The following is a 13453-nucleotide window of genomic DNA, read 5'->3' as shown; positions in this document are numbered from 1 at the left end:
CCTCCTATTATCACACTGTCTCATCTTCCTCCTCCTCCTCCATTACTCATTTCTCTTCTTCCTTCCTTTACATTTCCACAATATTTCCTTCTTCTCTATATTTTCATCTTTTACTGTTACTCCTCTTCCTCTTACATTCCTCTTCCTTCTTTTCCATTATCATCTTCCTTCTTTTTATTTTCATTACTTTTCCTTCTTTCCTATTTTTTCATCTCTTACTGTTACTCCTCCTCCTCCTCTTCTTGCATGCACCACCACCATTACCACCATCACACCACCACCACTATGACAGTCAAGAGTAAACAAGATGCAATTCTGAGGCCACCACTTCAAGGCACAACATCACAACACCTCCACAACACCCAAGCAGTCAACACCACATATATTTTTTTCCTACACACACTGATTGAGGTGATTGTGGGGGTGGACGGGATGGGATGCCTAGCCTAACCTTATCTAATTTAACTATATACTAATTCTAGAGTAAATGAACCTGATTTTATCCTAACCTTGCCCAGTCTTTGCATAATCTTGTCCATATATTTACCTAACCTAACCTAATCTTAGGCAAACCAACCTTCACCTCACAAACCTAACCTAACTCAACCCAACCTAATTTTTTTTAAACCTAATCTTGCCCACTCTTTGTCTAATCTTATACAAATATTTACCTAACCTTATCTTAGCTTACACTAACCAACAGCAAACCTAACCTAACTTAATCCTAACCTCATCCAATCTTTGCCAAACCTAATCTTATCTCAGCTTGCACAAACCAAGACCCAAACAACTTAACTTAATCTAACCTAATTTTTATCCTAATCTTGTCAAGTCTTTCCCTAATCTTATCCAAATATTTACCTAACCTAACCTTATCTTACCCAACCTTCACCTCACAAACCTAACCTAATGTAACCTAACCTAACTTAATCTTACTTTCACCCAATCTTACCTAACCTTCACCCAGACTTCATACAATTTTTATTTTACCTCATCGAGACCTTACCCAATCTTTACCTTACCCTAACCAATCTTGCCGTCACAGATCTAAGCTAATGTTAAACCAGAATGCTTTTTTACCTTGAGTTTTGGGTACGATTAGATGATTTTATTGACATTAGGAAGCATCTATGGAGGTCAGAAGATTAATGGCCACGGTCTTCACTTTTCTAATCTAATTTTCTGAAGGCGTATAAAATCACCAAACAGTAACCAGATTAATATGAAAATGTGTCATGGTACTGAGGAGGCTAACTAATCTTACCTTACCTTACCTTACCTTACCTAACCTAACCTAACCTAACCTAACCTAACCTAACCTTCACCTTACCCAATCTCAACCTAACCTAACCAACCAAGCCACCCTCAAGCCCTCCATCTTCCCACTAAGCTTGTATCACTGATCTAGTCCTGTTAAGCCACTTGCTCTTGTTGTGTGGGGTGTGTAAGTTGCTGGCAATAACTCAGCTGTGATTTGCAACATAGCTCTGATTTCCTGGGGCTGCATACATCACGAGTGTCATTTTGGTTGTCGTATCATAATGTATCTTGTCATCCGAGTGTGTAGAATTTTTTTTTTTTTTTTTTTTTTTTTATTTTTGTTGTACTACATGATAATTTACTTTTTTTATTTTTTTTTTTCTTTTCTTTTTTTCATTTACTCTTTTCTTTTTTCTCTGTCCTTTATCTCTTTTCTTTTTTTTCATTTACTCTTCTTTTTTCAGTTTTTTCTTTTCTTTTTTCTTTTTCCTTTTCTTCTTTTTTTTTAAGCATTCAAGGAGTTTATATCTGTATTGTATTTGATCTTTATATTACAGCAAGTTCTTTTCTTTTCTTTTTTTTCCTTTTCTTGAGTTGGGTATCACAATGTATTACCTTCAAATCTTATCAAATATGTGAGGAGTTAACTTTTTCTCTTCTATTCTAACCTTCAGATATCACATGTAATAAATCTTTCTAATCCAGTACAAAAAAACGTATCTTCGGATCTTATAAATACACAAGGAATTTGGATACTATTACTCCTTCTCCTTTTTCTGGTATAGACAACACCTCCACACATACTGGATTACTTAACATACATCTCACACACACTTTGCATCTCACAACTCATTAGAACACTCTCCAACAATGACATAAATAAGTAACATTGTATACACACCTACACACATCCTGAATCACTTAACATACATCTCATACACACTATACACCTCACAACTCATTAGAACACTCTCGAACAATGAAATAAAAATATACAACTGCATCCACACACATTCTGAATTAGTTAGCATACACCTCACACACACTATACACTTCAGAACTCATCATAATATTCTCCAACAATGAAGTAAAAAGTAACTGCATATTTTTCTTTCAGCCATTTAATTCTGAGACACAGATGCATATTTTCCCAAACCATGCAGTGTTCCTGACAAGCCTTCCTTAGTGTCACCTCCACAACACACACACATCACCACACACAACACCAAGATATGTGCTCACCCCAACACTGTGCTTTGAGACACACAGACAGACGGACAATAAGACAGGACAAACTGACAGCCATAGACAAATACATAATAATAGATGACAGACAGACAGACAGACAGACAGACAGACAGACACATATACACAGCCATACACAACTTTCATTCCTTCTTATGTATCTCTCCAGACAGACACAAACTCATACCTTTTATCTTAAATCTCTTCAGTATCATGACGCATTTTCATATTCATTCTGGTTACAATTTGGCAATTTTATACAGCTTCGGAAACATATGTTGAGATTAGAATAGTGACAACTCTGACTATTAATCTCTCGACCTCCACAGACCCTTCCTAATATTAGCAAATAATATCGCCTAATCATTCCCCAAAAAAATCAAGGTAAAAATGCATCTCAGTACTGAAGGGATTAACCACACACATTCAGAAATGCATTAGTCTTTCCCATACAAACAGTGCCACCAACACCACACTCTGCAACACACTTTCAAGACACTAGCAACACACTGGGCACACATAACACTAGCAGAGACCTCACGTACCACAAAACACGCACATAAGAAGTAGCTACCAGACAGCCGCACCTTACAAACACACATACACACAGAAACACAACACAACACTCCTACAACACTCCCAGCACACAACACTTTTCACACCAGCAAAATGGAAAGAGAGAGAGAGAGAGAGAGAGAGAAAGGAGAGATGATTACAAAACACCTTATGAATGAAAAAAATAAATGATGGTAGATAAATCAATAAAAGAGAGAGAGAGAGCGTTCCATTCACTATAAAAGAAAACTCACAATGCCGCCAGCCGTGCCTCGTTTCCAATCACGAACAAACAGCAACAACAACAACAACAACAACCACGCAGGTCATACATATCAAAAAGAGACGCAATGTGGAAAGGAAAAACAAAAACGCAGCCAATCAACCAAATAAAAGAAAAAATAATGAAAAAAAAGGAGAGAGAGAGAGAGAGAGAGAGAGAGAGAGAGAGAGAGAGAGAGAGAGAGAGAGAGAGAGAGAGAGAGAGAGAGAGAGAGAGAGAGAGCATGCAGCAATCAGTCAACCAATCGACCAACCAACCAGCCAGTCAGTCAGTCAGTCAGCTAAACGCGGTGCTAGAAAGTATCAAAACAAAGCCAGTTCATGACACGACATATCAAATGAATGACGGGGAAGCTGAGAGGTGGACGAGGAGGCAAGCGAATAGAGAACCCTTCTTACCTTCCCCAAGATGTTCCTGAAAACCATACAGCACGGTGAAATACTACTCTTTAAGGGCACACCAGATAACCCTTATGTCACCCAACTGGAACATACACAAGAGAGGGAGACTCAGAGAAGGAGGCTTGGTGGAAGAGTTTCAGACAGAGGAGTGGAAGTAGGTTAAGACTAGCAAGGAATGAGTGTTCTAGTAGTAGTGGTAGCAATAAAAGTAATAGCAACAGAGGTTATTGACAGATGTATGAGTGAGGAGTAATAGTAGTAATGGTAGTAGTTGGGGGAAATTAACCAGTAGTAGTAGTAGTAGTAGTAGTAGTAGTAGTAGTAGTAGTAGTAGTAGTAGTAGTAGTAGTAGTAGTAGTAGTAGTAGTAGTAGTAGTAGTAGTAGTAGTAGTAGTAGTAGTAGTAGTAGTAGTAGTAACAGTAATGAAGATCATCAAAATAACCAAGGAATGTGGTTAGGTTAGGTTAGTTTGACAAGCCAACACCTCTACTGTCAGCTAGCCTCACCTCTAAACTATAGCAAATCCACACAAATAGGCCTCTCTGCATTAGCTTCCTGTCCCTTTGTGCACATGTCTGTGTGAGTGTGTATATCAAAACAGGATGCAGCATATCTCTTACGTTTCCTTCCCATGTCACCACTGAGCAAGTTCTATTAACACTGCCCTTTCCTAACCCATTAATTTGTATGTGTGACAATACAAAGCTATGTCTCCCCTTCTTCCACCAACACTGCACTGGCCCAAGCAATCTCAGTGTCAGCAATATACAGTCAACTCACACAAGGTCATCACTGTTACAAATGCTAAAAATCTTTTAAAAATATTGATCAAATTTTTGTGAGTGGCTGAGTGGCATCTATAGTCTGTCTACTCTAAAATGGCTCCTGGATTAAAAACACATTGTAGCTTATTGATAACGTAATTGATTTGATATGATTAATACTTGCTTTCTGTTGATCAACACGCTCATTATAAAGATAGTTCACGATTTTCCTCAAGATCTGACAACCACACATTCCCAGGACACTATTCACAACCAGACCCAAGAGCCACATTATAGTGACTTCAGCATCATGTACTGTATTTAATTTACCACTTTATAACAAATCTCAAAGCTGAAGAGGCAAATGGGGAAGATAATGTACAATAAAAAAAACCTTTGTCATAACCTTAGGAGTGGTGTTCACTCAAAAGGATCTTTTGTGACCAAAGAGAATGACTTCAGCTACATAACAAAAGTCTACCAGCATAGAGGACACCACCCCAGCCTTCCCCAAGGGACACCAGCCATGTAGAGATGATGAAATTCTCTATCCGTATTAGACTTATGGATCTTAACAAAATTCAGCCTTGGGTGGTGGTGGCACTCAGCTGATGGCCTCGGGAATCCCCTGGCATTGTGAGGCAAACAGAGGACTTAGCCGAGTAATGCCACACAGAAAACTTCCTCCATTCGTTGACAGCCTCTTACTTGACACATGTATGGTGAAGTATTACACATGAATGCACACCAGAAGAGTTTAGTTGTGTTATTCAGCCACTCAAAATTACTGGCAACAAATAACTTTAGAAATATAACCACTCAAGTGTTTTTCCTATTTTTTGGCAACATTTTGGAGCAGCAACAATATATGAGTTGACAGTCAATCACTCAAACACTGTCATTCTTTTTTGGTTAGTGAACATTCATTATTTTTTTTTCCAATTTTTTTCTGCAGGTTTGGCATAAATCAGTCATTAATATCTCTCACAAATCTTCACATGGCAATAAGCAATCAATTTCTCACTGAGTAAATAGAAAAAAAATTACTAAGGCCAAGAATTATCATCACATTATTCACACCAGTTTGAATTTAACGTCACAACACTCAACACCAGTAATGCACATCTGAGTCAAAAAGGAAGATGCCGAGGTGAGTTAGCAAGTTCCCCCGAGGTGTGTACCTGAGCGCACCACACAGGTAAACAAATAAAGGATTCCTAAACACACTAAATCAACACCAGCTTAAATTTGCCACTAACAAGCGCATAGATCTTGTATGTATGTGTGTGTGGGTCAGCCTGAGACACCTTGATAAGCTAATGATTTTACCTGAGGTGTAAGAGACAGGTAAACAACAACCCAAGACACATAAACATCAATTTAAATGTGCCAGCACCAATAAACACATGTGTAATTAATAGCATGATGCAAGTGAACCTGCCACATGTAATTAGTCAGTGAGTGTGCCTGAGGTGTGACTGGCAGGAGCAGGTCAGGCAACCACACACACACACTAAGCACCAGTTTAAATTTGCCATCACTTAGCACCTTCACAGCGAGTCACGAGTGAAGGGGTGTGAGGGGTGAGGTGTGAGTTGCGTTAATGAATGAATGAGGTGTGCAGGTGAGGGGCGGCTGAGGCTGAGGTGCTGAGGTGGCCAGGACTACACCTTCCTCCCGCCTCAGGTAACACACGCCAGGTAAACCTGCCCACTCTCCCTCACGCCCATCTGGCTCTTCCCCGCCCACGTAACCCACGGACAAGGCGCACACACCTGTGGGGGCGCTGGTTCAAGGTACATGTGTCGTCCCCGTGGGCGCCGCATCGCAGTGTTGATGAACCCGCCTTGGGCCGCCCACCCCCGCCCCCGCCCACACCTCCACCAAGCCTAACACGCCAGCACACCCGCCCACACCTACCAAACCCTGGCCACAGATCACCCCTGGAGCCACGAGAACCCCGGGTAAAGACGCGTACAGCACACATACCTGAATATATACATGACCATGATCGGCCATCTTGGAGTGAGTGCAGGAGGAGGCGAGGCAGTCAGCTCATCACTTGGGCGGCGAGGCTCAGGTAGGGCCGCGGCGCACCTGGCGAGGCCCGCTCTCCGCCTGACTCACGTGGGCCTGGTGTGGCGGCTTTACATTTCACGTTTCACTCACAATCCTGTCATGGCAGAGGGAATACATGGGGCTGTGAGGGATGAGTGAGGGGGCAGCAGCGGGGAGAGCCAGCCAATGGTGGAGGGGGAGACAGGAAGGGTGGATGGCGAGCCGCGCTGAAAGGACCCCGCTGGTTGGCGCCGCTCGCTCTCCCCCCTCCACGTTCTCTCTCTCTCTACGCCCACGCCGGTCACCCCACACTATCCTAAACTCCCTGGGTGTTTCTGTGTCTGTCTCTACCAATCTGTGTAGCTAAGGATCTCTCTTTCATAACAGGAATGTGGAATAAATGAGGAAAGCTGCAACAAGCCGTCAGCAGGTCTTCAAGTGACAGCCTGTGTGTGATGTAGCCGTCCTGTCACTCCAGTGTATATATATATATATATATATATATATATATATTTTTTTTCTAATCTTCTAGCATGGAATCTGTCATAAGAACGTAACATAGGGAAAAATACATGACATACCTGCCTATTTCCACCTGTTATTCCACTTCCATACATTTGTCTTTATTGATTATGCGCTAAACTTCACTACAAGGAATTCCTGCAGTAAGGGAAGCTGCAGGAACCCATTAGGTCTACATAATCTACTCACCACAAACTGTACTAATCTAGAACTCATGAACCTGTCTTAAAAGCACTCACTCCTTCAAATATATGAGAACTATGAACACTTTTGGATATATGGACTTAACTCATCTCCCGCCAACTCACTCCCAACCTCGCGCGGCTCTTCCTGTCTGTAATTGCAAAAGAACTCTTAACATTTAACTATTTGCAATGAGAAAAAGAGTTTGTATAGTATGCCATGATATAATATAGTATAATGTAAGACTAAGAAGCAAGTTAAGATAATGCAGAGTAGTGTAAAATTGCAGACATTAATATAGCTTGATGGGTATGTAATTAATCCCTTCAGTAGTGGAACGCATTTATATCATGAATTTTGCGTGTAATTAGACGATTTTATCACATTTAGAAGGGTCTATGGAAGTTAAAGGATTAATGGCCAGAGTTTTCACTATCTTAATTAATCCCCCACAAAAGTTTCTGAAGCTGTATAAAATCATCAAATAGTAAGCAGAATGAATATGGAAGGGGTTAAATATTAATTACTGGATAAATGTGAGTCATGAGTGTATCCATATGAGTTTAGGGAAGTAGGGGAGATAATTATTGATTATATGAAAGCTAAGGAGTGGTGAGCACTGAGCCAGCTGAGACCTGTCACCACTCACCACTCACTACTCACTGCTTACCTTCTGTCACTCTACATCTACTTCCCTCACCATAACCAACAATGCAAAACATGAATAAAGAGATGACACCTCTAAGAACAATCACATGTCAAAAATGCAAGGGAAATAGACAAAAAACCCAGATATTTATAGCGTGTTTATCTTTTCAAATTTAGCGGTAAGGCACACCACCATGACACATCAGCTGTGCCTGAGCCAAACAACAAAAATAAGGCAATAATGTAAGTTTTATGGCTCCTGTAGGCTTCTAGGGGCTTCCATGTAGCACACGAGTCAATGAGAGTGTCAGAGTGGAGGTGACAAGTGGTGGAGGAGGAGAGTGGAGGAAACGGGAAGCTAGTGGAAGAATAGGGGAGTGGAGTGAAGGAGTGAGTCAGTATTTCGTGTTACTGGAGGTAGGAGTGGTGTAGAGTGATGTGGGGTGGTGTTATTTTGTGATTTTTGCTTCAAGATGCTGATAATAAGGCGGAACAAGCAGTTGGAGGTGGAGAAGTGTAAAGAGTGTGTGTAATGTGTGTGTGTGTGTGTGTGTGTTGTTCATTGTGATAAAACCGGTGTGGTGTTTTAATTTTCTTTCATTTTCATCGATATTATGGTAACAGACAGGTGGAGAGAGAGAGAGGGGTTACTCGTGTTTGTAGACAAGGCTCTCTCTCTCTCTCTCTCTCTCTCTCTCTCTCTCTCTCTCTCTCTCTCAAACCTAACCTAACATAACTCCACCAGAATAACACAAGACAGAAACATGGAAGAACCGGCGCAGAGGAAGAAGGAACAAGAGGAGGAGAAGAAGAAGGAGGAGGAGGGAGTGGATTGCAGTAACCAGTCACCCTCCTTCAGGCCAGACACTCCTGATAGTGATGATAGTGATGACTCCTTCCACACCACATCAGGAGAGGACCGCACTGACTCTCTAAGGTGCGTGTGTGTTTTATTGCTAGTTTTATGTTTAGCAACCTTTTTTATATTTGCTTATTTTATTTTATTATTTCTTCACTATTATTTTTCTCTTTTTCTTTTTCTCACAGCTGTTGTTTCATTCCTTGATCTTATTTTTTTCAGGAATTTTTTGTGGCTCCATTTACATATTTTTCTTTTCTTTCTCTGTATGCTTTTAATTTTGTTTTTTTCCCCCTTTCATTTACTCTTATCATCCATTTTCCTCTTGTCAACTTTATTCCCCCAATATATTTTCTGCAAGTCTCATTTCACAGTTGATATTCTTCCTTTACAGATTAGCAGAGCAGCAGGAGGAAGGGGAGGAGCAGGAGGAGGAGGACGGGGAAGAGAGCCCATGTTTCACACCAGAACCTGAACCACCCACTGCTGAGAAGGACAAGGAGGAGGAGGAGGAGGATGAGAGGAAGGATGCAGCTAAGAAGGAAAATGAGGAGGATGATGAGGAATGCTTTGTGGACGAGGAGCATTTGAAGGACTTGGAGCTGAGCATGACAGAGGAGGAGAGGAGTGTAAGTGTCATAAGTCTTACCTCTGTCACTTTTCTCCTCTATTCTGTCTCTCTAACCATCACACAGACATCACCAAACTCAATCTCCTTATGTCACAAACTTCTTGCACTATTCTCTCTCTCTCTCTCTCTCTCTCTCTCTCTCTCTCTCTCTCTCTCTCTCTCTCTCTCTCTCTCTCTCTCTCTCTCTCTCTCTCTCTCTCTCTCTCTCATCACACAGACACCACTAAACTTAATCTCTTCATTACCAGGATGCTTTTTTTCATATTTGGTGATTTTCTACAGCTTCAGAAACATATGGCTTTATTAGAATAGTAAAGACTCTAGCCATTAATCTTTTCACTTCCTAATGTAAGTGAAATTGTCTAATCGTACCCAAAAATCATGGTAAATTTATGTCTCAGTAGCTATTGAAGGAATTAATATTGTCCCTACGCTGGAAAGATCTACCTATCCTTGTAATGCCTTTCCCTCTTTGTGTGTGTCTGGATATCACGTACAGTACTCTGACATTGCGAATCATGAAATGAATGGCGATTTCCTCCTTTCCTTCATGACTCCAGGGACAGTATTCTGCATCACTTCTGTGCTGCCCATCCTTTATATTCAGAAGGCTCTAGATAAGGTTACACAGAGTTTTAAGAATGTTTTTATGGTTCTAGTGATAACTTAGCAATATATCTATATGATTAACAGCAAAAATGGTCCGGAGAAGTTGGCAAGTCATGTGTTGTAGCATTTGAAAATAGTCATGGTGAGAGAGCACAATGTTTCAGAATACAGGGCAGACTTCATACTGTGATTGTGAACTAAGTGGTGACTAGTGTTGCATTTCCCTCAACAGTCCAGGAGAGAGGAGAGTCTGCAGCACAAGGAGAGCGGCAACACAAGTTTCAGAGAAGGAAGTTTGCAGCAGGCGGTAATGTCCTACACAGCGGGCCTTAGAATATGTCCGCTGACCTTCCCCAAAGACCGTGCTGTGCTCTACGCCAACAGGGCCGCAGCGAGGGCAAAGCTGGTGGGTGTGGGGTGTGGTGTGGATGTCTCTTGCATGTGTCCTTCCATCCTACTAATACTAGAAAACATGTCTTTTTTTTAGGTATACTCTTGCGTCCTTCCTTCTTATTAATATACAAAAACATATCTATATTCATCCTCTTGTCTGCTTCCCTCTCACTGATCCTTAAAAACATGTCCTTCTCTCACTGATACCCAAAAACATGTCTATTTTGAGTGTGTAGTGATGTCTTCCTGTAAGCAACTCAAGGCTCCTCATCACCCACACCACTCACATTTCCTTCTAAGCAGTTCATACATTTTTCCACTACAGAACCAGAAGAAGCAAGCCATCAGGGACTGCAGCCAAGCCATTGAGCTGGACGAGAGCTACACCAAGGCAGTGCTGCGCCGTGCCACACTCAACCAGGAGACTGACCAGCTGGATGACGCTCTGAAGGACTTCCAGCGTGTAGTGGAGCTGCAGCCGTCCAACCAGCAGGCCCAGGAGGCCATCAGGGTGAGACAGGGCAGGGTGATGAAGGGTATCAGGAAGGTTGGGGGTGGATAATTAACTGTCTCTTGGTTGGTTGTCACAGAATGAGGATAAGTAGGATTAGTGCACAATTTTATTTTATTTATTATTTTTTAATTTTTTTTTTTTTAGGGTGAGATTCTACCTTAATGCAACAAAAAGGATATGAAAAAGGGGTCTCGAGTGTATTCCAAAGGTTTATCCAAAATTTGAAGGCTGGAGGAGACAGAAGCAAGCATTGAGATCCTGAGAGATTAGAGATTGAGGATACCAGTTAACTCTTGCATTAGAGATTCATACTTCTACTTCCATTCTCAGCCACTCTTAGTCAAAGGAGGTATTGCTGTCTTTTATTCTTTCTATGTTGTTGGTTCAGTATTTCTGTGGGAGATGAGAGACTGAGAACATTGGTTAACTCTCACATTTGGGATTTATACTTCTACACCTTTTCTTAACTACTCTCAGTCTTGTATTCTTTCTGTGTTGTTGGTTCACTGTTCCTGTGGGAGATGAGAGACTGAGAATATTGGTTAGCTCTCACATTAGGGATTCATACTTTTACTCCTTCTCTCAGCCACTCTTGTCTTTTCTTCTTTCTGTGTTGTTGGTCTAGTGTTATTGTCTCCCTACATGCTCTCTGATCTTTGCCTACCATTACAGAGACTGCCAGACATGATCACAGAGAGGAATGAGAAGCTAAAGGAGGAGATGATGGGTGAGTTGTGTCCTGTTGACTCTTCCACACAGGACTGTTATCTGTTTTTTTCCTGTTATTTGGGAGGGTTGCATGACTGATGTCCTCCTGGTTGTTATTTTTATGCATGATTTTTTATTATTATTATTATTATTTTTTTTTTTTTTTTGGTTTCTAGATTGTCTTGTTAGATATTTTTTAAAGGATTGTATTTAAGATTTGTTGGTGTTAGTGGACTGTGGCATATGATTTCACTATAGCTTTGTCTTAATTCATCAGTCAGTCTGTCGGTTTATATTTTAATTGGTTAGCAGTTACATTTCAAAGTATGTTATGCTCTAAATATTTTCTGATACACAATGCCACATGATCTTCTTGTAGCATGGTATTATTTCACCAATGAGTCTGTCAGCACACCTCACACTGTGTCACCACCTTGCAGGCAAACTCAAGGACCTAGGCAACATGTTCCTGCGGCCATTTGGACTTTCCACATCAAACTTTGAGCTGAAGCAAGACTCGGGATCTGGTGGCTACAATATAAGCTTCAAGCAGAACCCAGACAACAGCCATTAGCACCCCTGTGATGCTGCCTTGACATTAGAGAGATGTGTGGCATGCGAGATGTAATGCTACACTTCCACACACTTGTGATGCTTTCCTGGCATTTATGTGAGGCTGGTGGTGTGAATAGTGCACGTGTTGAATGTTATGTGTGCTCCAATGTCTATGTATATTTTGCCTCTGTATTTGTACAACCTCAAGACATCCATTGCTCATCAAACACTTGTTAAGTGAAGATGTGGCGTGGTGGTGTGCTTGCCTCCTCAGTGACAGATCTGAGGTTTGACTCGGCCAGTGGAGTTATCAGACTATTCCTCAAGCTTCCTTTTGCCTCGTTCACCTGGAAGCAGGGACACAAGCTTGCCTGGCTTGGTTTGTGTTGATGAAGCAAGCAGGTGTCACAGTTGGCAGTCACCGTGTCACCATCCACATCATGGCTTGCCCCAAATAGTGAGTGATGAGACAGCAGTTTGGTTTGCCTCAGTGACTCTGCAAAAACACACCTCACTCTCTCCAAGGCACCATCACTACACCGTTCTCTTTTGGTGAAGATAATGGGCTGTGATGCTCCAAGAAATTGCTCTAGTTATTTCCAAGTGAAGGTGAAGATAGTTTGACTTGTCTTGGTGATGCATGAAGCTCCTCCACCATTCCAGAGACACACCAGTATTCAGAAACGCCTTCCTCTCTCACCACAACAATTTTCCCAGGCCACAAGGACATTTAGTTGGATTTTCATTACAATTTCTCCTTTCGATAAACTAGAAATCATGCTAATCTATCTTTTTAAAAACATGAGTATCTTCAACTGGACCCTTTGGAAAGCAGCGATGGTGAGAGAGCAAAGCATTTCAGAATACAGGCCTTGCTATGTATTATCTCTTACCTCCAAGCAGAAACAAAGGCTGCAGTGTGAATTGCCTTAATGTGTCCGGTCAGCCAGCCCTTCACAAGACATCGATTATTCTGTCACTTGGTACTGAAAGGCACTTAACATTACTCTTTCACTGTATGGGCATGTACATACACTTGGTTATGGTGGTTAGTCTCAAATGGCACTGTTTTGTTTAGTTCTGCAACAAGAGGAGGTGGAGTCAGGAGGGCTGTGTATGATGGGTAACTTGTGAATAGTGTATGTATGTACTTAGCCCTTAATTCAAATGTGTGTGTGGTGATTATGTTATGTATGTACTTAGCCTTAATTCAAATGTGTGTGATTTATATATCTTCAAGCAGAAAGCCGCCATGGACTTTTAT

At 41.3% G+C, this 13453-nt stretch overlaps 2 protein-coding genes across 8 annotated transcripts in view; one reads left to right on the top strand and one right to left on the bottom strand.

Annotated features, from left to right (window-relative positions):
• The window catches only part of LOC123501240 (serine/threonine-protein kinase N2-like), a 131607-nt gene extending 124807 nt beyond the window's left edge, over positions 1-6800 (bottom strand). For 2 of the 4 annotated variants that reach the window (XM_045249959.1, XM_045249963.1), the window contains exon 1: positions 6285-6350. In XM_045249959.1, the coding sequence (XP_045105894.1) occupies positions 6285-6335 (51 nt within the window). In that variant the 5' untranslated portion in view covers positions 6336-6350. Of the gene's footprint in view, positions 1-3741; positions 3758-6284; positions 6351-6498 lie in introns of those variants that run through there. The other 2 variants (XM_045249961.1, XM_045249962.1) reach the window with 2 other exon arrangements.
• A 1216-nt stretch (positions 6801-8016) lies between these two features.
• LOC123501245 (tetratricopeptide repeat protein 1-like) lies at positions 8017-13440 on the top strand. 4 transcript variants are annotated; one of them, XM_045249970.1, is made up of 7 exons: positions 8017-8163; positions 8666-8857; positions 9174-9408; positions 10252-10425; positions 10738-10923; positions 11599-11653; positions 12075-13440. In XM_045249970.1, exons 2-7 carry the CDS (start codon positions 8685-8687, stop codon positions 12206-12208), a joined length of 957 nt encoding a protein of 318 aa, XP_045105905.1. In that variant the 5' UTR covers positions 8017-8163; positions 8666-8684; the 3' UTR covers positions 12209-13440. The 4 variants fall into 4 exon arrangements, with proteins under 4 accessions (XP_045105905.1, XP_045105907.1, XP_045105906.1 ...); XM_045249972.1 differs by lacking the exon at positions 8017-8163 and adding an exon at positions 8177-8310; XM_045249971.1 differs by lacking the exon at positions 8017-8163 and adding an exon at positions 8197-8337.
• Positions 13441-13453: the final 13 nt, after the last annotated feature.

This window comes from Portunus trituberculatus, chromosome 9, assembly GCF_017591435.1.
Source record: "Portunus trituberculatus isolate SZX2019 chromosome 9, ASM1759143v1, whole genome shotgun sequence".
Classification (NCBI taxonomy): Eukaryota; Metazoa; Arthropoda; class Malacostraca; order Decapoda; family Portunidae; genus Portunus; species Portunus trituberculatus.
The sequence above is the reverse complement of the archived record's forward strand: the minus strand, read 5'-3'. Positions and strand labels throughout refer to the sequence as shown.